Consider the following 25,535-nt stretch of genomic DNA (forward strand, 5'->3'; position numbering starts at 1 on the left):
GCGCCATTTGACCGCTGAGGGTTAACGATGGCCATATTTCGACTCGGAAGGGCCCGATGGGGCTCGTTAGAGCACCTCATGGGCCCTAAATAACCACCCTAAGATCTCCATAAGGGCCCACGCCGGCTTCTGAGGGCCTCTTGTAGATTTTAAGGGCCCCTCAGTGGTCTCCAAAGGCCCGTTACTGGCCTCTGAGAGTTCTTACCGGCCTATGAGGAGCCAGTTCTAGGGGAATTTCCCGCTTGTGATGGTCACACACTTATTTTTCTGAGGGCCCCATAACGGCAACTGTGGGAGCGCCTATGAGGGCCCACTCCGGTGTCGCTGAGCGTTTCACACCCCAAACTCTGAGTGTCTACACTCTACACCAGTGCCTATTAAAGCCCTATATCGGCGGCTCTGAGGACCCAACAGTCAACACCTGCGCATCCACCACCACCCACTGGTGACTTTTGAGGGCCGGTGACTCTGAGCCCTGACGGCCCCACCGGCGTCTGACAGTACCATGCCGGTCTCTAAGGACCCCACAAGACTTCTTCTGCCGACCTAAGGGCCCCTTGCCGGTCACTGAGAACCCCCTACCGACTTGTATAGTCTCTCTTGAAAGTATCGCGACTCTGAGGGAAGGCGCCACCTGTCTCAGCCGCGGTTGAGCGGAAAGGTTTGAGAGCCGCTGTTAGCACTGACCGACCGAAGCCTGACACGCGGAGGCAGCCAGCGCGGCGGGCCGAGGGGAGTGGTTACGGACTGCGGAGGGATAGGGGGAGGTGGGTGCTGTCCGCATCGTCCGCTAACTGGTGATGGCAGCTAAGCATGTGGTCAACGGAAGCCACCCTATACTCGCAGAGGATTTGTCGAGATTTGTTTCATTGCAAAGTTAGCAATTTGACTCGTCATCAGCACGACTGTCACAGGTTTTTGGTAAAATCCGGAAACCCGTGCCCAAATACCCAAAAAATCATCAGTTGCACCCGATAACAGAATGCATCCGTGCTCGCACATGCACTCGTATCGTAAGCGGATTCAAAAACAAGAATTATCTCTCTAACCATTTCGCCAATTCGCTGTCTAGCCATTTAGTCCTATATTTGAAGTTCTCTCTTTTTAATGAGCCGGTTAGTGAACGACGACAAAAAAAAAACATAATGCTGTTCAGCCATGTTCTTTTTTAAAAACTTATTTGATGCCAGGCTTCCCCTCCCCGCATGACCTGTTAACGTCATTCAGAAGGCCTCATGACAGTAAGGGTTATGGCGGAACTTCGCTTCGTTGTGATTTTACGCGTCACGCACACTAAGTGATTGGCGCCCAGTAAGGCACACCAATGAGCGCCCGGCTGGTGAGCCCAAGAGGCACCGGTATCCGCCTGGGGCGATGGACGGGGTCAAGGGAGAGCAATACGAGTATGACCTTTGGCCGGCCTCCGCCTGTGGCCTGCGTCATATAGCAGTTTTCCTTCTACCGCCGCGCTGGCGTGAAATCGTGTTACATACAGCGTACTTTTTATGATACAGGCCATGACCTCCCTACTGGGGTCCTCAAACTGAATGGAATAGTTCGCTGAGCCACCGCAGCCCAGGACGCGATACTTTCAAGAGAGACTATACCTAGAGGGTTCGCGCCAGCAGCTCTAAAGAACCCACACCCCTCTGTAACGGCTCCGCACCAGCGTCTATGAGGGCCCACAGCAACGCCTGTAAGGACCCTCACTGGCGCGTCTGAGAGAATCACACTAGCACCTCTGAGCGCCCACACCGGCACCTGCATGACGGCCCACACTAGTGTCTCTAAAGGCCCCTTACCGGCGGCTCTGAGGGCCCTACGCCGGTGATTCTGAGGGTGCTACCGATAACCGAAGGCAATACACAAGCCCTTAGTGTCGCTGAGCTTTAATCCCATACCGGCCCTCCGAGGGCGCCACGTCGGTGCATTCATTGTCCCACACCCCTCCCTCACACCCGGAGCGGGTAAACTGTGTTATTTATACCTATGGCAACGATTTTACCACCGTTGAACGCTATGTATGTATTTCTCAAAGTTGACTCAAAATGGTCCAGTATACATTATACAGCATACTGGACAGTAGTATACACTATACATGTAAAATATGGCCTGCCAAACTTAGGTGGCCAAGGCCAGGCCCAAACCAAAGCGGGATGACAATAGCAGATATTGTCAAATCGATACTGTACTGTATCAGCAGAAACCATTCAGATGGGTAAGAAAATGCCGTGTGTTGATGTTTAAAGGAAACAATAAGGAAATAAGTCCGGAAAAGGGAGGAAAGATCCTTTCACGCTGCCTCAATGTTGAGGGGGCACCGCCCCCTCGTCTCTCAAGTTGGGGGGGGGGGGCAAGCGCCCCCGCTGCCCCCCCTGTTCCCGGGTCTATGCTCTAGGATGTCGTGGGGAGGGGTTGGGAGAACACTTCCTCTCGCGGGGTTCAATCAGTCCTAAATTGCCTTTCACTCGGTCTGGCACCCGGGGCCCGACAAGCCCACAAAAGTTGAGTGCATGGTCCGGGGTCCCCTTATGGGCCTTCACAACGCCTACTCCGCTCATCTCATGGTCCCTCCACTATCCAGTGTCTATCTCATGATCCCGTCAGCTCTGCAACGTCTCTAACATGATCCTGTCAGTCTTGCAATGTTCTTTGGACCAGCTCTGAACTCATCGAAGGCTCTTAGGGTCGGGAAGGAAGGAAGGAAGGAGAAGGAACGAGCCCATCTCCCATGCACGGGTGGCGGTCCCTGTTCGGCTTGACTAGTTGGGGCCTCTTTCCCTGCATCTCTAAAAATGACGCATTTCGTTCGTATGACTCAGTGTCGTGCTCGCCTCGACTTTCTCTTCAGCTTCCTTCCTGTCTCCAAACCCAGCCACAAACCCATCCCATCCCAACTCAGTCCTCTCTCAGTCCTCTCCCCAGCAGTAAGAGCGTTTGCGATTCTCGGGTGTTTGTATTGTATGTACAGGGAGGGACAGGGGCGGCTGCCGCCATTGTACACAGTTTGTACCGCCCTCGGACCTCGCGCGCGGCCGCTCACCCTCTCACACGGCCGCTCACCCTCTCACGCGCACACCGCCGCTCGCACACAATGGAATAAAATATGTACACACGCACACAGACAGACACACACCCCGCCTCCCAGCACTGCGCCCGCGCACACGTACGCGCGCACAGATAAAACAGCCCACTCGAAATGCGCACGCCGCTCGCCGCGGCGCCGGCGCCAAACGAACAGAGACAGGGTAAAATAGATCAAAAAGAGGCCCGCACGGGCCCGGCGCGACCGTCGTACGTACGTGAGATCTAAAAATTCGACACACACACACACACAGCGGGCGCGCACACTGGCTCTCGGACACACACACACACACGCACGGGGCGCCGGCGGCTCTGAAAGACAGCCGCGCGCCGCGCCGGGTTCGGCGACAGGAAGTGTGCGCGGCGTGCACGTTTGTACTGGGCGCCGACGGCGGCGCCCCGGGCGTCCGAGGGCGCGCGCGGGGCGCCCCGGGCGCGGCCGGATAGTCGCAGGGTCGGCAGACGGCGGCGCGCCCCCACCCGCCGCGCAGAGCACGCGCGCACACACGGACAGACAGACAGACAGACAGCCAGCGAGCAGACGGACACTGCGGACCGCCGGCCGGCCGGACGGACGGGCCGCGCGCACACCTCCCACACTAGACTCCACTCGCTCTGGACACGCACTCCCTCTCCCACTCCCGGCCGCCGGGGCGCGGACTCTCTCTTTCTCGCTGCCCCGGCGGCCGCCGCTGGCACGCGCTGGCTGGCACACGATCGGTGACGGTCGGTCGGCCGGCCGGTAAAAAACTGTGGCGTGGCGCCGCCGCCGGCGGACGGCGGTACTTGTGTTTGCGGCGGCGGCCGACAGGTGGCTACCGGTGCGCGATGAGCCCGTTGGCCGTGTCGCTCCGGACCGGCGACATCTCCAGCTCCACCAGCAGCGAAAAGTGGTCTGTACGAGCGAGGAGGGGAGGTCAGACTCGGCGGTCAGACAGGTCACAGGGACCGGCAAATCGGAGGCCCCTTTGTGGGGGACCGCAAAAACACTTGTGGCACCTGACACCCCAAAACATGGAACAACGTACGAACTGGAGCACGCAATGAAACGAGCACACATGAACTGTTTCAACAAGATAAATCCCATTCTTAACTTCTTAACTTAACTTCTTTCTTATCTGTTTCTCTTTCTTCTTTTGCTTCAGACTAAGCAGCCTAAATTATACTTTCCTCACAACTATCAACAAAGCAGCAATATTCATTCACTGCAAAAGAGAACATCCTCCACTCCACACTCCCAGCTGTCGCCCAAACCGGACCCTTCGACCGAGGGGGCGGTACCCGTCCCTGCTACCTCACCTGAGGGTACGTGCGGGTGCGGGCAGCCCTGCACCTTGTTGTCCCGCAGCCAGTCGGGGTCCAGGGGACCCAGGATGCCCAGCGGCGTCATCGTGTCGCGGCTGTAGAAGATGTAGTCGATGATGCCCTTGAAGTCGTACCTGCCGAGGACGGCAGACGGAAATGTTAGCGATGACGTTAGGACGTCAGCTATGAGCACGCAACACAGCACGGGCGGCATCCAGTTTTGACAATGCCGTGTTGCACCCGTGTGGTGGATTATACACTCACCGGTAGTTGGTGTACGGCATTATGTCGGTGCTCTGTAGTGCATTCTCCACTAACGTGTAGTTGGTGTAGGGCATTATGTGACCGCCGTGTAGTGTATTCTCCACTCACGTGTAGTTTATGTAGGGCATTATGTAGCTGCCGTGTAATGCATTCTCCACTCACGTGTAGTTGGTGTAGGGCATTATGTCGGTACTATGTAGTGCATTCTCCACTCACGTGTAGTTGGTGTAGGGCATGATGTCTGGCGAGTAGCTGCTGGCCAGCCGGAACGGGTGCGTGAACTCGCCGCTGCGCTCGTTGGACACGGAGAGTTTCTTGAGGCAGGTCCTGTAGCCGAGCTCCTTGAAATCCGGGTGGTTGGCCGGTACGCGACCGTTTACCAGAAACTCCACCACGCCTGCACGACGCAGGAGGGTTAGAGTCAGTGGCAGGGCCCATGGAGCAGACGGGTAGATTCACTGGCTAGGGCGAGGGGTATTGAACAACATCACTGGCTAAATTGGCAGCACCTCAGACGAATCGACTATTTGCGCCACCGACTTCCGCTGCCATCTCTCCAGAGTGGCTAGACCAAAGTGGTTGATAAATGACTACACTCGAGCTCGCTAGTCACTCCACACCGAGACGTGACACACTCCAGCGAATTTAGTGCCCAGTTACGTCCCACCCAGTGACTCCCCAGTGACTCCCCAGTGACCCAGTGACTCCCTCAGTGACTGACCCGAGTCGGGCAGCGAGTTGAGGTCCCCACAGAGCAGCAGCTGGATGTTGCTGACCAAGTGACTCCCCAGTGACTCCCTCAGTGACTAACCCGAGTCGGGCAGCGAGTTGAGGTCCCACAGAGCAGCAGCTGGATGTTACTGACCAAGTGACTCCCCAGTGACTCCCCAGCAACTGACCCGAGTCAGGCAGCGAGTTGAGGTCCCCACAGAGCAGCAGCTGGATGTTACTGACCCAGTGACTCCCCAGTGACTCCCCAGCAACTGACCCGAGTCAGGCAGCGAGTTGAGGTCCCCACACAGCAGCAGCTGGATGTTGCTGACCCAATGACTCCCCAGTGACTCCCCAGTGACTGACCCGAGTCGGGCAGCGAGTTGAGGTCCCCACAGAGCAGCAGCTGGATGTTACTGACCCAGTGACTCTCCAGTGACTCCCCAGTGACTCCCCCAGTGACTGACCCGAGTCGGGCAGCGAGTTGAGGTCCCCACAGAGCAGCAGCTGGATGTTACTGGCCGCCGCCCGGTGGCCGCCGGGCCGAAAACTGGCCACCTCGCGGTCCATGATCTGACGGATCTGCGCAGAAAATACACACATTATGTCACCAGACTGGCGAAAAATACTAACAAAAGTCAACAGCTTAGCTAGAAATACACAATGATAAGTAATGTGTGACAAATGAATGTCAGCATCCCTTAGTGACTATTCCGGTGTGTCATGAACAACCAATTTATAAGCGGTAAACTAGCAAACAGCTAAACCCAAAGCAATGCAAGGCCGAGAATAAACGCGTGCAAATATTTTTGAAATAAATTCGAGCGTGACCGTGAAATTACACCACACATCGTCCACCACCATGATCCCTACCGATTCGCATCACCCACCAGGGACCATCCACCGCGCCCCTATATCTCACCTCGTGCATCAGCATCATGGTCTGTATGAGTTTGACGTCGCAGAACTCGGGGTCCCAGTGGATGTGGGCCGTGCAGACCAGCAGCCGCTGGTTCTGCTGGGCCGGGTCCGAGGGCGCGCCGCTCTCCCAGGCGGCGTCCCGCGTCTCCAGCATCGCCGCCAGGCCGATGTTGTCCTGGGGAGGGGGAGGGAAGTTAGACAGGGGAGTCTCCAGCAGCGCCGCCAGGCCGATGTTGTCCTGAGGGTGGGGGAGGGAAGGGTCAATAATTGGGGTAGCTGCCAGCGCGCATGACTGATTTGAGGACATTGTTGGATTCGTAGTGTTCAATACACGACTGCCGAGTGAAAGAACGTGTAGCTTTTTACTCGGACATTGGGCACTTTTGACACGACCCTAGTTTTGTCCTCGGATCCCCACAGCACTCGGACCTCAGACCTCGGACCAAGGCCAGCGGCTGGTGGGCGGCAGGAGGTCAGTGTCACTGGACAAAACAGAGCCGCCACTGGATAAAACAGAGCCCGCTCCATATCTCCTGACAATGGTGACTGGCCGGGGGCGGACGGGCCGGTCCCCTGACCCCGCCACCGGCCGACTGGTGCTACAGAGCCGGTTTTTACACACAGCTCCATATGGGCGGACGGTGGGGACCCACTGCAGGGGTCAGGGTTGCGTAAAACTCGGAAAGCAGCAGAACGGTCAGCTGAAGGAACGATAGGATGATCAGACTACTTGTGGGGATAAGGGCAAACACAAAACTAGGCGTTTAACAAGCTGGCTGTTATTCAGAAAGAGCTTCTTTCCCATTGGATGTCCTGATCAGACGCTAGCAACCTAAAAACCACCCCGCTGTTACACATACCGAAACCCACGCCTGATCCACCGCTTCACATACACCTTCTCTGAAGCTCCTTTCATCACCACCCAACACCCCTCTCCACCACCACTAGGACAGCAGCGGCCGAGCCATCCTCACCTCCCCCTCCCACACTCCTCCCCTACTGGTCGTACGGCAGGATCAGCCGGGGCGTCCTCACCTTGGTCATGACGCGGTTGAGCATGTCGTCGGACCCCTCTGCGTTGGCCATGGCCATCTGGTTGAACTCGATCAGGTATTCCTTCACCAGACTGAACCTGCGCAAACACCCGGCCCGGACGGTCAGGGTCGGGGGCCAAAGAACGGCAGAGCGGGCGGAACGACCGGGTTATGGGGAGGGGAGGGAGGGCACAACCCGGCGCAAAACACCGCGCTGGGGTGGACTGGTGTGGAACGAGGGGCGGGCTCGCCGACCCAGTGCGCGCCGCGACAAAACGCCGCCGACCTAAATTTGTACGCCTCACACACACTCGAATGTTGAATTAATTTCTCAAGTAGAAACAGTTATTTCGAAGTGGAGTTTGATTGTTTTTTTTTTTTTGTTTTTGCTTTAGAAATCTAAAAGCATACGGCGTAAACTTACACGAAAAGTGTCCCAAATAAGGTCGATAGACTTATTTCCACAGAAGACCGCAGCCTAGAATATGGCATTTATCCAAGGTTCACCCAGTTTTGTTCACTACCCCCCACAGAGCCCGAGCGCAGCGGCGGCGTCTCTTACTTTTCTGTTCTCCAGAAGATGGCGCAGCCGTCGACGTACTTCTTTTCGCTCTCGGCCATGGTTTTGGCGCGCGACTTGGGCGAGAAGATGCCGTCGTACTTGTCGCGCTGCAGGGTGGGCAGGAAAAAGTTGTAGAACTGATCTGTCTGCACCTCCTGTGGAGTAATCAGAGAGAACCAAGGTTAGCGCGCTGCGGTACAGAAACAGCCCGTGAGGACACAGAGAACGCCCCGGCAGCATACAAACAGAGCTGGAACGTCTAGCCGCACTGCTTAGAAAACGCATGGGAGAACTTGGGCTAACGACATCCTTGAATAGAAGCTGCTGTGCTTTACCGAAATAAGAAAATAAGTACAACAGTAACTGACAATTGATCAAGCAAGAAAAACGCGTTCAATAAGGCTCAAGCATCGGCATCACTCAGTGCCCTCGTGCCGACATACAATCCATAAGTCAGTGCCACTCTGACGTCACCCATATCGGCGGTGACGTCACCGTGTCGCGATAACGAACCTGCAGCGTGATAATGTCGGCCGAGTAGTTTCTGATCTCCTGCATGATGTTCTTTTTCCGGTACTCCCACTCCAGCGCCCAGTTGGGACAGTATCTGAGGGGGACAGACGGAGGGGGGGGGGGGGGTAGTGAGTCCCAGCGCCCAGTTGGGACAGTATCTGAGGGACAGATGAGGGGGGGGGGGGGTAAGAGGGAGCTAGACACAGCCTAGCTGCAAGCGCAGATACGGACCAGACACAACTAGACGTCGAACAGGGTCATAAGCCAGACTCGGACGCAGACACGGCAGCCAGACACAACCAAAACAGAACACAGTGCCAAACAAAACCGGAGCCACAACACAGCCCCACAGTGCAGGGATCTGTACACAGATGACGCACGGTAAAATGGAGCAGGCGTATCCTCATCGAACCAGACACAACACACACGCTGTCAGACAGCTCCCTGCCGACTCTCCGACTCAGACAGCCACAATAAAGCCCCCGAACTACCAACAATGGTTCGCAGACTACCAAACCTCGGACCACAGCGAGTAGCGACAGTCGGCAATTATTCCCACTAACCCTACACCATCCCACCCAACTGAACGCATCACAAACAGGCTGATAATAGCAAGAGCCAACAAACCAGCTCATGAACAGCCAACGGGTAACCAAGACCAGACAAAGAACCTTTCACGGTGCCCTGACGGCGTCCAATGGTCATTGTGCCGGTACTTACCCGTATGTGCACTGACCCGTACATTATCCGTACCCTAACCCGTACATTACCCCGTACTCACCCGTACATCTGCCGCGTGGCGTACTTCTCACACAGAACGTTGTAGCACATGACAGTGAAGATGCATGTGCTATGTGTGCTAGAGGGACGACCCAGCGGCAGCCACGGACGCTGCGGGGGCTGTGACACGTTCACTGCAGAAACAGAGAGATAGAGAGTCAGAAACAGACACAGAGGGGTCACCAACAGACACAGATAGAGAACCAGACACAGACACAGAGGGACAACCGAGCAGCAGCCACGGACGCTGCGGGGGCTGGGACACGTTCACCGAGGGACAGAACAGACGAGAGTCAAAAGTGGCCACAGACGGACAACGGCGGGGGAATCATGGCGGTCACAGAAGTACTACGAGAAACGATTCAGATAGGTCGCATTCGTATATTAATTTAAATCAGCCAGATGGAGAAAGAAACATACAGATACAGTTTTCTTCATACAACGACAAATCAGCTAACGAAGAAGTAACGAAATGGAAGCAATCTAATTACAGTTCCTAGTTCTAGTTCATCATTGACCACTAAGAACCAGAGCTCTGTTCGGTCGCTGTTTTTATATCAGCGTGCTGTCGGTTTTCCCCATATAAGGAAGTTATTGCTGGCGCTTCTTGGCCTCTCATTGCTCTAACGAATAGACCACTTGAACTCGACCAATGAGGAGCCAAGAAGTAGCAGCATGGTCGCAGCCTGATGGCGGCGGGCGAACAGAGCTCTGAACGGATCCGCGGCCGACCGCAATGATCACATCTACAGCCCCACCGCCCGCGATGTGAGCACCGAACGGTGACCATCAGAGGCCGTCACACGCCCCCACTGCCAGCTGTCTCCGTACCTGTCACACCAACTCAAATAAATAACCCGCACCGCACAGCTTTGGAAAGCGCCGCCTCCGTCTCCACAATGGAACCAAATCACAACGGCATTAGTGCGACAGTCGGCGCCCGCCGAGGCGCACTCTCCTCCTGAGAACGGCGGGCGATGGGACAATAAATGACGCCGGGCGCTGCCGAGCGTTGCTGGGCGAAATCGGCGCCGTATGAGAGAGACAGGCGCACAGTGGCACAAAGCAGCAGCCGCCGAGACTTCACACGGTAGTGTGTGTATAAAGCCGCGGAGGACGGCACACACGGGGCTGGGACAGCCGGACGGACAGCGTCTCGGGTTGGGGCGAGCCGCGCCAGAGTCCTCTTCATCGAGGGAAAGCGAACAGTGGTGGGCTGGTCCATCATGTCTGAGTGAGACATTCAGCTAGCCATCTCGTTTGGATTAGATGGTATGACATAATGGACCAATAACATAAGTGAAATACACAAAAACAGGAGTAAATGCATTTTCATGTCATTATATTTATGAAAACAAACTGGGACGGCAGCACTTCAAAGTATGAAGGAGGCATTATGGACTGCTGGTCACCAGCCCATATTTTTATCTGTGGGTTACCCTGCCGTTCATATATGAAACACGCCGTTAATTTATGAAACACGCCGTCACTTTTTTTCTTCTCCCCTCACCAATCTTCCCACAGAGTTATTGCCTGGTAGACCTATCCCGTCCCCTCCCAACCTATTCAACTCCCTTCCCCACACCCCTCCCCGGCGCCGGCGGTTTCTCCGCCCTCCCGGGGGCGCCATCAGCTGAGCGTGACGTCACGGCCGCCGTCAGCTGACTGGGTAAACAAAGGAGCGCCCATCTGGGTCAGGAGACCGTCACGGTGCGTGCTCGCCGGCGGCGGCGGCACCTGAGAGCCGCGGCGGCGGGACGCGGTATAAAAACGGCACCGCGCACCGCGGAAACAAAGGCCAAACAAATAGCCCCGGCTGACCCTGGTCCAAAATGTACCGAGCGTTGTGCAACCACCTGTCAAATAAAAACAAATGGGCGCATGGAATACAACGGCGCCATGTGTGACATAGTGGGCTATGTGAAATGATGTCGGCAAAATAAATGTTTTGTAGGTACTGTACGCATAGAACGAGGCGCAACTATGGTAACACAGCATAGAAAGAGGGACTACGGCTGGTTGTCATTTCATTCCACCCGCCCCGCAATGGTAGAACCGGAAAAGAAAGCGGTTGCCCACCCAGCCAGCCGACAAAGGCACATTACATTTCGCTCTCTCTCCACACAAAGATGCATAAGCCTAGTAAAATGTACCGGCTGAACAATGAAAAACGCAAAAATCCTGCAAGTTTCACTGTTCAACGCGGGTCTTTGTTCAAAGCCGTCCCCGTGTAACCGCCGCTCACCAGACTGCCAATTCAAATCAGCAACGATTTCCGACATCGGCTCCGCAAAAGAGCCGCCGCTCGCAAATCCTGCACATCAGTTCTGACAGCGCTCCAAGGTTAGCTGTGACCCGTTATGGCGCGTACGGCGTGCGTTTGCGTGTGTGCGTGCGGCTGGTGCTCGCCCCGCCCAGCGGCCGATGGGGGTTCTGGTCGACACGACAGCGGACAAACCAGCATGTCAGACACGACAGCGGACAAACCAGCCTGTCAGCGGGTGCAGCAGCTACAGCACCAGCAGACAGACAGACAGACAGAGACATTGACAGAACAGCGGCGACAGGAGAGTAATAAACACCAAGTGCTGAGACGCCGGTATGATCAGCTGCACCGACATCCGTAATGACAGCTACCAAACTCACTCTTCCCCGTGTATAATGATAGGTATCAAGACCTGTCCAAAAAGTATGCACTTCGCAGTCCTCTCCTCTTGTGTATAACAGATATTGCCCCTTGTTCCTTACCCCACACCACTAAACCGTTACCCAGCGCTCTCCTGGTATCTGCAGCCCGCACGCATTACCCGTTACCCGATCCTCCCGTCGCCTCGTACCCACCCCAGTGCCCCGTTACTCAGCCCTCGGTCTGTCTCTGGGCCGTTCCGGGTGACCTCCAATCCCTCCCCTCCCCTCCCTCCCTCTCACACACGTGCCGTCCACCGTTACCCGCCCGCCGTCCCGCCCCCTCGCCGCCACTGTAAGAGGTGTTCGAACACAGGCGCGGCCCGGGTCGGTCGGTCTGCTAACGGTCCGCGGCGCACGGCCGGTCTGCAGCGCTGCAGCCGAGATCGGCACCGTAACAGGCCGTCGATAAACGGCGAACTCGGACGCGCACGGAAAGTGACGCAGCTCTTTGCTATAGGCACAGTTCGGACATTTGAGAAATAGTAAATAGAAATAGTTAAGGAGAAATAGTAAAGGCCGCAGAGGCCCTTACTATTTCCGAGGCCGAGGTCCGAAACGATGCATGGCTGAGAGATGTGGTGTAAATGGGAACAAAAATTTAACGGCAGCGTATAGTGCGCGTTTCTCACCATTGACGAAAGTAGCTCTTGGGCTTTACTTTCCAAACATGCAATCACCATTGGCCTCGAAATTCCCTCCACTTACCAAACCATATCACGCGTTCGGGGCAGCATCGTACCTCTCATCTCTCACGCCCAGTAAGCGACATAACCTCAGCAAGACACCATGAATCGTACGGTCCCCCCGCCTCACTGGTGTCCAACAAACGACGATTAGGTGGACCACAGACGCCACAAGGCGAACGACTCGAGCCCGTCGGCCTTCAGGGTGCCGGGTACGCACAGCACCGCCACTCTCCCGTCTCCACACGGGCCCACCGCGCCCGCCTCAGTGGATGGCCGCTGCCCCGGTGAATGTATAGTCGACTACAGAATGATGTTCCACTTTTCACAGGCAATTATTTGCCTGGAGTGGTAGGCTGTGCCGCATCACACGGGCTGAGTTAACAAATTATAGCTTTGCCCCAATGCTCACAATCGACACGCTTAATTGCTTAATAAACGGCACAACTTAGCGCTCCGGTCAACTGATAGCTTCTGAGGAGTGGAACATCATTCTGTAGTCGACTATACAGCCAAGCATGGGGCCAAAGCGAACGGTTCCTTCGGCCACACTCGGTGGATACGCCCGTGTACGAACCTGCCGTTCTCACCAGTCCGCCTGTCACGCCGCACCCAGTTCGTCTCAGTGGGCACATTAGGCTGCCTCAGGTCACGCGGACTCAAAGCGGATACGGTGTGTGCCTAAAACTTGAGCAATGCCATCACATTCAATACGGAATCTGAGCGTCGTGAACCGCGGTACGGGTCAGCAGAGCTCAGAGGCTCGCAGGTGATATGATCAGAAGATGGCGGAGGAAGAGCTCCTATGATATGAATGATATGACATTTCTGGAAGGCCTGCGTCGGTTCTGATGTCCACGATAGCATACATACACGTACGTAAGAGATTCCAGGAATCGATGACGTGATTTTGAGTATCACGGTTCTGCAGTTGACAGGGATTATCTACAGCCTGTCAACAACTCGGAACATGGAGCCCTAATCCATCGGTCACAGTTTCAACCCTGCGGCGAATGAACTACTTACGCAGGTCATTGCACTGTACTCGGGCGCCATTTTTCGGGCCATTTCACACCGACTCGGTCACCTGTACATAAGCGTTCCAGCACGGACACCCCAGGTCTAACCGGACTCCGATCACACCTGGATAGGGACACGAGGTCGTCAACCAAATAAGCCCATGTCAACGTGCGAATATCAGAGGGGATTAGCGTGACAGATTTCTCCCACGACGCCACACGAGCCCCCGCCGAGGCCCCAGACGATGATGGCGCTTAACACGATCTGAGCACATTAATTGAACAACTAATGAACAGAATTTTCGCGGAATCCCAAACGATGCTGCTGTTGCTCTCAGATGGCAAAGTTTGGCTTTCTGACGTCACTGAAACATTCATTACGTAATTATCGGCCAATGGGAACACCGGACACCGGCAGACAAGCAAATAAGATACATTGTTTCTTAGGGAGCAGATTTTCATGCCGCACCCAAGAAAATTATTCACATAAATCAGCAGATTCTTTTCATAATCTGCTGGAAACTTTCATTTGCAGGAGCATAACTATAATATCTACTAATTAACCTATCAGTCACGGAGCAGCAGCCATCCAATGACGTCACCGTCTGCGCCTGTGACGTCAGCGCCGCTTTCTAAGCGGGTAGGGCCAGTGACCGGGTCGGGCAGCGCGCCCTCGGCGAGCGCCGGCGTACGGCTGACCCGGCGGCTCACAGCGCGAGAAACGCGGCCAGGGCGGGCTGATACACCCGGCCCGCGACAGGAGAAACGCCGACTAACTCCGCACAAACACCGTCAAACACGGCTCAAACACAGGACAAACGGGGCGCGGGCGCAGATCAGCACCTGCCCGACACGGATGTGGCTTCCGCGACAGAACCGGCCGGTCATTTTTGCCGTCAGAGTGCAGATTGCAGGGCATGGAGGGATTGTTCGCGACTCGCGTCGCAGCACTGCGGGGAGCAGCGCCGGTTCGGTGGTGATTTATCTACCCGAGCGAGCAGAGCCCCTAAACAGACTGGTCTCGTGACAAAAACATGAAGCGCTCAGTGTCAACTCACATGGATTAAGATGATGCCGCACTTCACAACCAGTAGGTATCATCATGAAGTGAAATCAACAAACGTGCATCGGATTTACGTAAGTCATCGCAGAAGCAAACATGTTGGCATACTAGCCTCCGAGAACTATTCAATGAAAGAAATGTTTTGTTTTATTGATAAATATGATGATGATGATGATGATTGGGTCGAAGCGATGAAATTCACATAAGAAAAAAGTGAATTGTCAGGCGAAAAATAAGACATTGATTTTTGAAGCGGTTGGTAAATACTAAATGTACAGAACAAAATATTGCAGAAAATGGAAAACATTTTTGCGACTACCACTCCCGTGGATACACTGAAATATGGCAGTATTCAATAGCATGTGGAGTGTGGACCGTCCGAGGCACACACAAAGCTGAATGCTTCCATGACAAGTTCCTCAGTTTACAACGCACTCACCAGACCTGAAATCCTACACACGAAGGACAAGGAAATATAGCCGACCACAACACACCAGTAGTGGGATTGGACGGGGGCGGGGTCCGGAAAACGGCGTCACAATGTACGGAAACCGTCCACCGGTCAGAGGCAGCCGTCGTCATAAAACTCAATCCAGTAAACTACGCAGCAATGGCTACAGAAACACACGACATCCACACCTCACTACGGCGTGAGCACGACAGAAACCCGTCGGGAAAGCTCTCTGAAATCCTTTGGTATTTCCAGAGCCGGGCAGCAGGCTCTGTGATGTCCGCACACCACTGTCCAGCTTTCGACAGCCGAGATTTAGGACACAAAAATGTCGTGTCGCAAAGCGGCAACAACAGGTGTTGACCTGCTTCCAGCGAGAGGCTGACGACCGACCCGGAAAAAATGGCGACATTTGGGATAATTCCGCTGGGCTGTGTCCGTCAATGTGTCTAGTGGCCGATAGGAAGAAATGACAACAGGCTGTTCAACAGCTCAGCCAGTGGGCGTCGGCCAATCAGAGTGAAAAGTCAGGGAGCTTGCCTACCCGGCAGGAGCCATCCAAGCGAGCTGTAGCTTGTTTATTGGGGGGCGATTCGACGGCTTCTTATTGGTCACACCTGCATTCTGACGTCGCCCAGAGCTTGCATAGGTATAGCGTATCTTATGTTCAAACCAGGGCACTGGCGGTCGCAGCCGCTAGCAAAAGGGGGGGGGGGGGCAAACTCACACTCGCGGGACAATACATTTATCCGTCACCGGAGGGGGGGGGGGGTGGTGATCGGCTAATTTTTACGTCCACGAGGCGCCGCGCAGTTGGCACTAATTATGCTTCATCCATGTCATTCTTGCGTGGAATCTTTAAGCACAATTTAAGGCAAAATCACCAGTTCCATTTCCCGTCCCACGGTGTTTCCACCGGTCGGGCCGGGGAACATTCATTCTGGCCAGGGTTCATAATGTCCAGGGTACGATATGCCCAGTGTCGAAATGGCCAGTGCCTTGAATAGGCCAGAGCTCATAATGTCCAGGGATTGCATGGTCCAAATGCGGCCAACTGGCTGCAGATAGGGTATATTCAAAGAGGCCAGGGTTCATAATGTCCAGGGCACGATGTGTCCAGTGTTCGAAATGGCCAGGGCTCATAATGTCCAGGACACGATGTGTCCAGTGTTCGAAATGGCCAGGGTTCATAATGTCCAGGGAACGATGTGTCCAGTGCTCAAAATGGCCAGTGCCTTGAATGGGCCAGAGTTCATAATGTCCAGGGATTACATAGTCATTGAAAGTGACGTCATTATGTAAAAACACGGAACCAGCTCAATGCGAAGCAGTGCAGTGCCGAAGGCAATGCCTTAGGAGAGATTACAGGCAATAGTAAATCAAATATTTTTAGGTTAAGTGGTTATGTATCTGGCTTCAGGCCGAGCCTGAAGCCAGATACATAACCACTTAACCTAAAAATATTTGATTTACTATTGCTTGCAATCTATTCATGCGAGAAATTATTTCCTTATCCCCGGTAGGCAAACATCATTACCTTAGGTTAGGTTAGGTTAGGTTAGGTTAGGTTAGGTTAGGTTAGGTTAGGTTAGGTTAGGTTAGGTTTGGTTTGGTTTGGTTTGGTTTGGTTTGGTTGACTGTGTAATCCCTGGACACTATGAACTCTGGCCAATTCAAGGCACTGGCCATTTTGAACACTGGACACATCGTGCCCTGGACATTATGAACCCTGGCCATTTCGAACACTGGACACATCGTGCCCTGGACATTATGAACCCTGGCCATTTCGAGCACTGGACACATCGTGCCCTGGACATTATGAACCCTGGCCTCTTTGAATTTACCCTATCTGCAGCCAGTTGGCCACATTTGGACCATGCAAACCCTGGACAATATGAACACTGGCCAATTCAAGGCACTGGCCATTTCGAGCACTGGACACATCGTACCCTGGACATTATGAACCCTGGCCTAAATAATACGCACCCGGTCGGGCCACTGCACCATGGCGACGGATCGGTGTAGCATATACTGGAAGGTCGGGCACGCGGATTTATGACCTTACCACTATAAAACAATTCGGAAAAGTACAGATACCTACCAGTCTTGCTTTGAACAAGCATGTGAAACCCAGAGAGCATTTTCAGACTATGACATTTACCCCATATAGTTGTGTGGCGGCGGGAGAGAGTAGGTACACCGACCTCTGGAGACCAAAGGTTCCTGGCTTTCAAAATTGGCATCTGAGGGCCGCGCGCAACTCCTGCGGGCTTCGTAACGGCTCTATTGGGGCTCACTCAACCTGCCTAGTCCTCATGCTGAAAAGACTGGCCCTGAGCCCTGAGGATGTCATCAGTCTCTGCCAGCCCCAAGACCCACAACGCCTCATGGGGTCCCGATGTCGAACTATGAGGGAATCTACGCGGGACCATCAGGACGTAAAGTGATCTCGATCAGGACCAACGTAAGGCTGTACAGGAGTCTGCGTAAGCCCTCTGATCTTCAGAAGCCCACCCATGTATGTTTTCACGGAGGCCAGATTAGGGCCCTCAGAGACCAGTACAGGGCCTGCAAACTGCAAAGGCCAGTAGTTTGAGACCATCAGAGACCGAGTTGGGCTCTCAGAGGCTAATGTGGGTCCTTACTCATTACAGGCCAACATGGGGCCCTCAGATGTCAGCGTGGGGCTCTAAAAGACCGGCATGAGCCGTCGTTGGACCCCAGAGACCAGCAGAGGGCCCTCAAAGGCCAAGATGGGCCCTCCTCAGAGGCCAATGCAGGCCCTTAGAGGCCGGCATCGGGTCTTTAGCAGCCAGTGAGGGGCCCTCATTGGCACCTAAAGGTTCGTCTTAGGACACCAGAGACAGAAATAAGGCCACCAGAGACCGGTGTGAGACGCTCAGACGCCGGTTGGGGCCCCTGAGGCCGGTTAGGGGCCCTCATAGGCCAGATGTGGGGCTTAAGAGGTCGATGTGGGCTCTTAGCGGCCAACATGGGCGCTTGACCGCCACTGAAGTTCCCTCAGAGGTCAGTGTAGGACGCTCAAAGACCGGTGTGGGAGCTATATTAATAGCTTGGAGTGGGTTTTTTGAGCCTCGTGACGATCGAATAAGGGCCAGGGCCCCATACACCTATGGAGGCCCATCGGTTGTTTGAGGGGGGGGGGCAAATGATATGATGGCCCATTTTATTGGCCTTTGGGGGGGGGGCATGACCCTGATGCCCCCCCCCCACGCGACCGCCACTGTGTACACAATACACACAGACCTCTGAAATTGCATACTAGCTCATGCAAACTCTATGCAGGCCCCGGAGGTCCCACGCTAATCCTTAAGAAACCAAGCCGGCATACGGCGTCACCACCGGGCTTCTGAGGTGCACCGCACCAACCCATGAGGTCTTACTTTAGTGTCGTAGAGCCACGCTCATTTGGCAGGGCCCACCCGCCACTGCCAAAGAGGGTCTCATGCCAGCCATTGCTGGACCAACGAGAGCCTCAAGTAAACCCACGCTGATATTCCATATGAGACCCGGCCTTACTCGTGAACCAGTGCCAGCGACGCTGACCGCCAAATTGACAGAATGCGAAGCTGAGCCCACTCATGAGTAAAATTTACGTCCTTTGATGGCGCAAGAAAGAAAATGAAGAAACATACAAAAAGCTTTCTATGACTTTTGTTCGATCTGAAAGGTGGGGCCAAAAGATAGTATGGCCCCACCTTTCAGCACCAAAGGGGGGCCATGGCCCCCGTGGCCCCCCTGGGACCGCCAGTGAACCAGGGCTGCGGAGTCGATGGATTTTCGGCGACTCCGACTCCGACTCCCACTCCGGCTTTCAAAAACCAGCTCCGACTCCGACTCCGGGCAGAATTGTCGACTCCGACCGACTCCAACTCCCGACTCCGACTACGCAGACCTAGCAGGGCTGCGGAGTCGACAGATTTTCGGTGACTCCGACTCCGACTCCGGCTCGGGTTTCTAAAATCGACTCCGACTCCGATTCCGACTCCGGTCACAACTGCCGACCCCGACCGACTCCGACTCCGACTCCGCAGCCCTGGTTCAAACACATTCACAGAATTCGCAGCACACCACGAGAACCGCTGAGGCTGGGCAACATGAGATAGCGAGTCGAGAAGTCGCCATCAAATCGCAGAACGGACAGCCTAAAGGCCGTAAAACCCGGCCCCGACGGCGCATCAGCCCGTCATTCTCCACTCAGTCCGTTAGGAGATACCCGTCAAACAATCTAGCTTCATACAGTCCGTTAGGAGATACCCGTCTCCATCGGATGGAGACGGGTATCTCCTTAGGTCAGCGGTCAGTGGGTCCTGTGGCTCACTCTCAGTACATCTCAGTTATCAGGGCTCTCGCCTCGTCCATCGATACATCAGCCATCCGATACTTAGTCTACCAATGGACTCTACACTTGGTCACCACAAGGATTACAATCTGTCTTATACACTCAGCTAGTATGACGTGGTCGATTCAATAGTCTCGTCACCCATGGGAGACTGAGAACATGCCCCCTCGTCCGCCAAATAACTGCAGCGCAGACAGCAGCCACTCAAAACCTACGCCGTCACTTCACCTCTACAGCGTCCATCAGTTCATTGACTTCTCGCCCTCGGTGGCAGCCACACCCCTGTTCGGTCGCCTCCTCGGCCCAGGGGCGGGGTCAAGAGCACCACGGCGACCCACCCGGTAACACGGTCGGCTACCGGGCGGTGCCTGTGTGGGTAGCAGCAGCTGCAGGGGAGGCTGCCTCCCGCCGTATACGGCGATAACATCGCGCCTCCTCAGTGGCAGACAGTGGCCGGGAGCATGGAACGACCCGGGAGAGCTGAACACCGGCATTAGGTTATATTATTTATTTTAGAAGTAATGCTGATACATGCTCCATTTCAGTGTATAATGCGTACCAGGTTAAGTTGAAGGTCAAATAAAGCAACCCTGACGTAGCATTTATAATTCCATGAGCAGCATGAATGAGTTCCGATATTTTGTAGTAGTTTTTGTGCGGTGTTTTTGCGCGCGCTATGCGTTTTTGCCGGTTGTTTTCGCCTCGCCGTCAGCGGCGGACGTCTCGCCCTTCTGGAGTTGATGGATCACTTCCAGTGGCGACGAAGGGCGGAAGGTCGTGGCGGCCACACCGGGCCGGGAGGGCAGGACGTCAACAGCCGCGCCTCCGACACGCACACGATCCGTCACACACCCACACGGTGGCAGCCGAGTGGTGTCGGTCCGTCATCCTCACAGTGGCAGTCCAGTGGTGTCGGTTCGTCACCCTCCCACACAGTGGCGTAGCTGCCGGTACGACATACTGAACACTGAACAGTCGCTCGGTGGGGTTGGTGTCATCGAGTCTTCACTCACCCGGCGAAATAATCTATCACCTGCTCATTCAGTCAGTGAACCGACTAAATGGCAGCACTTCTTCCTGCGGAGTTTCCAAAACAGAAGCGGCGGCACTACCGGGTATAACCAGAGCTATGTTTCGCTTGACGAGAGCCAGGACGGCACGCTTTGTACAATGGACACAAAAAGAAGAATATCGGTGCATTCGCCTCCGCATGCTTCTAGACATAACTTTGGCTAAAAGCGTTCCTCCGCAAATCATCCTAACCAAGGAACTCGCCGAACTCCTTCAGCATGGATTCTTTCCGACTCGAGAGTAGCCGTCCGTACCTCCTCGTCCCAGTTCCCGTTCGGCGACTGCTCAAGTGCTCAGGCGGACCCGGGTTGCCAGGGCATTACGAAATGCCAGAGACGAGCTGCAGGATTGCCGCAAATGCGCAAAATTCCCTCCGGAGCGGTGGTTGGCTGGACAGGATTCCAATGTGACAGTGAGGACGGCTAGACAGCCGTTCCAACCGGCAGACCCTCTGGAAGGTAACCCGGTAGTTACCGTTTAACGTCACCGAGTGGACACTGAGTGAGTGACGCAGTGAAACCGATTACCGTCCGTCACAGACGACAGGCCAGACCTACCGCTGCTGTCCGAACGCACAGTCGTTCGGCACGCCAACCATGCGGTGTCGGTCGCTCATCCGCACAGATGAATAGAACAACGATCAAACCTTCCCTTTTTTAGGTCGAAGATAGCATAACTCAAGACTTTCAACTCATCGAGAGTTTCTAATCTCCTAGCGATGTCAATCTAAAACCCGTTATCCCCTTTCCTTTACGTCATCCGCACGTCTTTAGTCCGCACATTCAGCCCTTCTGTGCCGACCGACCAAGCATGACGACTCGGTCTGTGGCCGACTTCACTCCACCGTCTGTCTTCACCCCACCCCGTTACTACCCATCGTCAGTCGCGGGTCAGTCGGTGCCATCCGCATCAGACAAACACACCGACAGACAAACAGACAGAAGGACATCTCCCAACGGTCGGCCAGCGAAGCCGGAGACCGCACCCGTCGGCGTTTGACCATCACGATTCGGCCGCCGAGACCGTTGACCGATGCACCATTCGAGCCGCAAGTATCGCTGAGATCAGCACCGGGCCGCTCCCTCGGGCGCCCCGCTGACCAGACGCTGACCGGACGCTGATTACAACAGCTGACTGACCCCGTGTGACGTCAGCTGACCTCAGTCGACCCCGGCTGGCCCGACGCCAGCGCCGGTTTGGGCCGCCATCACAGCGCTCGCTGAGGCGCATTGGCAGAGGAGAGGCGACGAACCAGAAGCGAGGTGACGCCGGCAGCAACATGGTTCCGCAGAGTGAGCAAGGTGGAGCAAGGGATATGACAAGGACAGCACAGCAGAACCATAAGCTGGGATCAGTGCCAATAGCAGCGGGAAAGAAGAGGCGGTAAAGCATCCCCGTCTGGTTCATTGGCCTATTGGTTTGTCAGCTGACAGTAATTGGGTTTCGTTTGCCGATCATCAGGATCGCTCCGACAATTCCAGTCACACAGTAATAGCAGTGATTTCAGGCTGGGTTTGCATGCTTGGATATTTGATGTGCGAGTAACCCGACTCGAGTCATAACACAGCGTGACTAAGTAGCATTACCTCAGCCCCCCGCGGCGGCCGTAATCCCACTTTCTCCCGTTTGTTTGCTGCGTCTGCTCTTTTACAGCGTGGTGGGCAATCTCCCGGACAGCCCAGCCAGCAATTTCCGAGCCATATCGGGGCTAGGAAACCGAAGATCTCCGCATTTAGTCGGGGCAGTGAACCAGCAATCTGCGCGGCACTTCGGAGCTAGTCACTAAAGACGTTATCATCAGGCCTCCTTTGCGAGTTGCCACACTCTCGCTAACTCCCAAGGAGGTCCCACGGGTGGACGTGACCAGCACGGTCTGCCGCCATCTTCACGGACAGTTCAGGCGTCCCACAGCCTTCATCGGCTACTGCAGCCTTCCGTCACAGTTTCACAACGTAAACAGAGCCTGGCTACGGTGGCAGCGGCCTGTGTTGCACGGTAAGTCGCTGTTTAAAGGGATCAGCGGCACCGCAACTAAGCAGGGATGACGCAGTACAATCTTCCCACCAGGTACAAAGAACATCAATTACCACTTCACGTCCGAGCTAACAAGATTTGACGCATTCCTGGCAAACTTAGCGCCACTTATCTCCAGACCGCGAAACCACCCCCTTACCAGGCTGGACTAGAGACCTAGCCAGCCTGAAATACAGACGCCCGTCCACTGCCGACACCATCGCCGCTTGTTTACATCCAGCGGTCTTGCAACATCCCACCGTTGCCAGTCTCTCCATTCCTCAGCACAGCGTTGGGCGCCGAGAAAGTCCCCCGCCGCTGCCTATCGGGATGCATCGCCCGGCCCTCTGAGCGCGTCCCGTCGCCTCTCACCGGTCTGGCTGTGCCGGCCGGCCGGGCGTCGGTACCGCCGCGGGTCAGTCGTCTCCGCCGCGGCCGAGGTCAGGGGTCGCCGGGTTAGGGGGAGCGCCGGTCAGCGGTCCCCGGGAGATGGCCGCCTCTCACTTTATCGCCCCTCTCTCCCTCTGCATTGCTCAGTCAACTTTGACTTTCAGCTCTCTACCCCCAATAACATCGTCTCCTTCACTCTTTCTCTTCTACAAACTGCGGCTGAAAACCAACGGCTCACAGCACTAGGGCACGGCCACGGGGCACCAGCAGTGGACTTTGTGCTGATGACGAACGACCTAAACGTTGCTCCTTGGTGACCGTAGGTAAAGGCATTGAAGTTGCAATAGAAGAAAACATGTGAAATAGGATAAATACCGCCTGCAAACGTCCTCGAAAATCTGGTGCAACAAGAGGTTGTTCAATGTTCATGTCATGCTCCACGTTCGGTTTCCTCAGAACTGACAGCCCTACTTTCCCGATCCTGATTCATTTTCTTAGCATGCTTGCCCTTCCCTTGAAACTCAATCTCTTGCAAAACAGCATACCAAACGCAATGCATTGCATTGCCACGCACGAAGGTTATTACCCCGCCCACGCGATATGCCAGCTATAACAAAGATACCGAGATACGGGAGTGTGGCGCGCAGACCCGCCCACTCGCTGTAACACGGGCCACGTAGGGCCCGTCGCGCCCGGCGGCAGCGGTCGGGTGTTTCACAACACCAGCACGCCGGGTCGGCGGCCGCGCGGCCTGCCCCGAGGAGCGAGCGTCGACACTCGGCCCGGCACCGCGTAACTTACTACTAGCCCGGCGAGCACTGCGCGCCTCCAGCGGCGACTGACAGCTGAGGAGGACACATGAATTATATAAAATTTGCGACCGAGGACAGCGACAAGCTCAGTGTCCGCCGCGAAAGTCCTCTGGCGCTGTAGCTGAACAGCTAGCTGGATGGATGTCTGTCCCACTGTCTGGTCGGGTACTTCAGGACCGTTCAGACACGCGTGTTTCGAAACACCACGAACCCTGCCGTGAACAACTCTCCATCCAACAAGACAGACTCCCGACAATTCGTTGATGGCGAGTGTGAGGTGTTGAAGGTCACTTGATTACCTCAGCCTTAATTAAGTAGTCTTGAAGTCAGCAGAATGGCTTAAAGCCTTGCGTGCTTCGTCAAATACATGGCTGAAATATCCAGGTGACCTCACCAGTAACCAATTCAAGGATTAACACCCTCCTGACTCAACATCCGACAAAGCGCAATGCAACTTCAGACTTTCCCTATTCGAGTTTCAGGCCACAAAGCCGCGATTCAGGCAGCGTATCCAGTTCCGCCCCACCCGTTCTGCCGTCTCATCAGCGAGGCACCGCCGCTGTCATCTCACGACGGTCGTGATTACGACTCGTGGCCTCTGGCACCGCTCTCGCCGGCCGCTTAGCATACCCTGCGCCGGGCCCAGCCGGCCGCACGCGTGACCGCTAATCGTCGTGGTAAACAGCCGCCCCTTCACCGCCGCCGTACGGAGCTCTCCGCGTCGAAGGCCGACGGGAAGTTAGCAGTCCGTTCGCTCACAGGCGCTGTCACAAACCAGCGACGACAGACGACAACAACGATTCATCAGTCTCCACTGGCGGCATTCAGTAGTGGTTTAGGCAGCGTCCCATCGACTAGGCGGGGTTTCAGTCGCTGGAGCTGCGGAGCATACAGGAAACGAAAACAGCGTACGGGTGCCGCTCAAACCGTGCAGAAAGAACGGATTGAAGACGAGCAACGTTCGATAGCAGCCGTATATACTTTAAAAAGCCGGAATAGAAAGCCACACACTGATCCCGCCACCAACATAAGTAACCCGGAAGCCAGTTTTACATCCACCCGAGACAAGAGGCTCAATCGAGAGCGGTCGGGCGACGCTCTCGGGCGCTAACGATGATGATAATGGCGGCTAACTGCGCCGCTTTGGTGGGCCGCTTAACACGCCGCCTGTTAGCTGACGCTCAGTCCAAACTCACTGGCCGTAGCGTGTCTGGCGGTAGTTAGTCTGGCATGGCGAGGAACATAGCCAGGGGGCATAGGTCTGGACAGGCTGGCAGCGAGGCCAAGAAGAGACTCCTGTGCTCCGGAGTCCGGGGCTGACTGACAGCGAAAGGCCTTAAAAGACTAGTGCTTTTATTAAGAATAGTAATACAATTCGAGAGATCTAGACAAGCCCTAAGAAAGAAAACTCACTATTTCACCAGTACAGCCACAACATATTTGGGTAAAGATCATTCCAATACCAAGCTTCCCAGATGCATCATCCAACAATCGGTTGGCCGATTGGCAGCTAAGGACAAGACGAAGTGCGGGTGCTCTAACAAGGTCCAATGCCCATTGAACTAGCGCTTCTCACTTTGCTCCTACAACCACTAGCGCGTGTTCCACTTCGTTACATCGCAGTAGCGCCCTAGTCATCAAGCGCTCCCATTCATTCATTTCCAGAAACGTCTCTTCCCTTTCCATCTGATTAGTCCCCAATCGCATTCGCAGGTCTTCAGATTGTCTACCTGCTGCCCTGCGACGATCAGCTGACCTAGCCGTTACCCAGCTGAGTCCCACGGTCGCCCAGCTGTCCGTCATGGCTC

General features: G+C 55.1%; 1 protein-coding gene across 2 annotated transcripts in view; it reads right to left on the minus strand.

Annotated features, from left to right (window-relative positions):
- Positions 1-2,941: 2,941 nt before the first annotated feature.
- Positions 2,942-25,535, minus strand: part of LOC122374805 (CCR4-NOT transcription complex subunit 6-like) — a 78,899-nt gene continuing 56,305 nt past the window's right edge. For both annotated transcript variants that reach the window (XM_043353790.1, XM_043353789.1), the window contains 9 exons: positions 9,176-9,308; positions 8,395-8,488; positions 7,882-8,036; positions 7,321-7,417; positions 6,287-6,460; positions 5,832-5,946; positions 4,870-5,050; positions 4,384-4,523; positions 2,942-3,979 (listed from right to left, as the gene is read on the minus strand). In XM_043353790.1, coding sequence (XP_043209725.1) covers positions 3,900-3,979; positions 4,384-4,523; positions 4,870-5,050; positions 5,832-5,946; positions 6,287-6,460; positions 7,321-7,417; positions 7,882-8,036; positions 8,395-8,488; positions 9,176-9,308 — 1,169 coding nt within the window. In that variant the 3' untranslated portion in view covers positions 2,942-3,899. The remainder of the gene's footprint in view (positions 3,980-4,383; positions 4,524-4,869; positions 5,051-5,831; positions 5,947-6,286; positions 6,461-7,320; positions 7,418-7,881; positions 8,037-8,394; positions 8,489-9,175; positions 9,309-25,535) is intronic.

The sequence above is a fragment of the Amphibalanus amphitrite genome, unplaced genomic scaffold, assembly GCF_019059575.1.
Source record: "Amphibalanus amphitrite isolate SeventyFive unplaced genomic scaffold, NRLGWU_Aamphi_draft 001715F_arrow, whole genome shotgun sequence".
Taxonomy (NCBI): domain Eukaryota; kingdom Metazoa; phylum Arthropoda; class Thecostraca; order Balanomorpha; family Balanidae; genus Amphibalanus; species Amphibalanus amphitrite.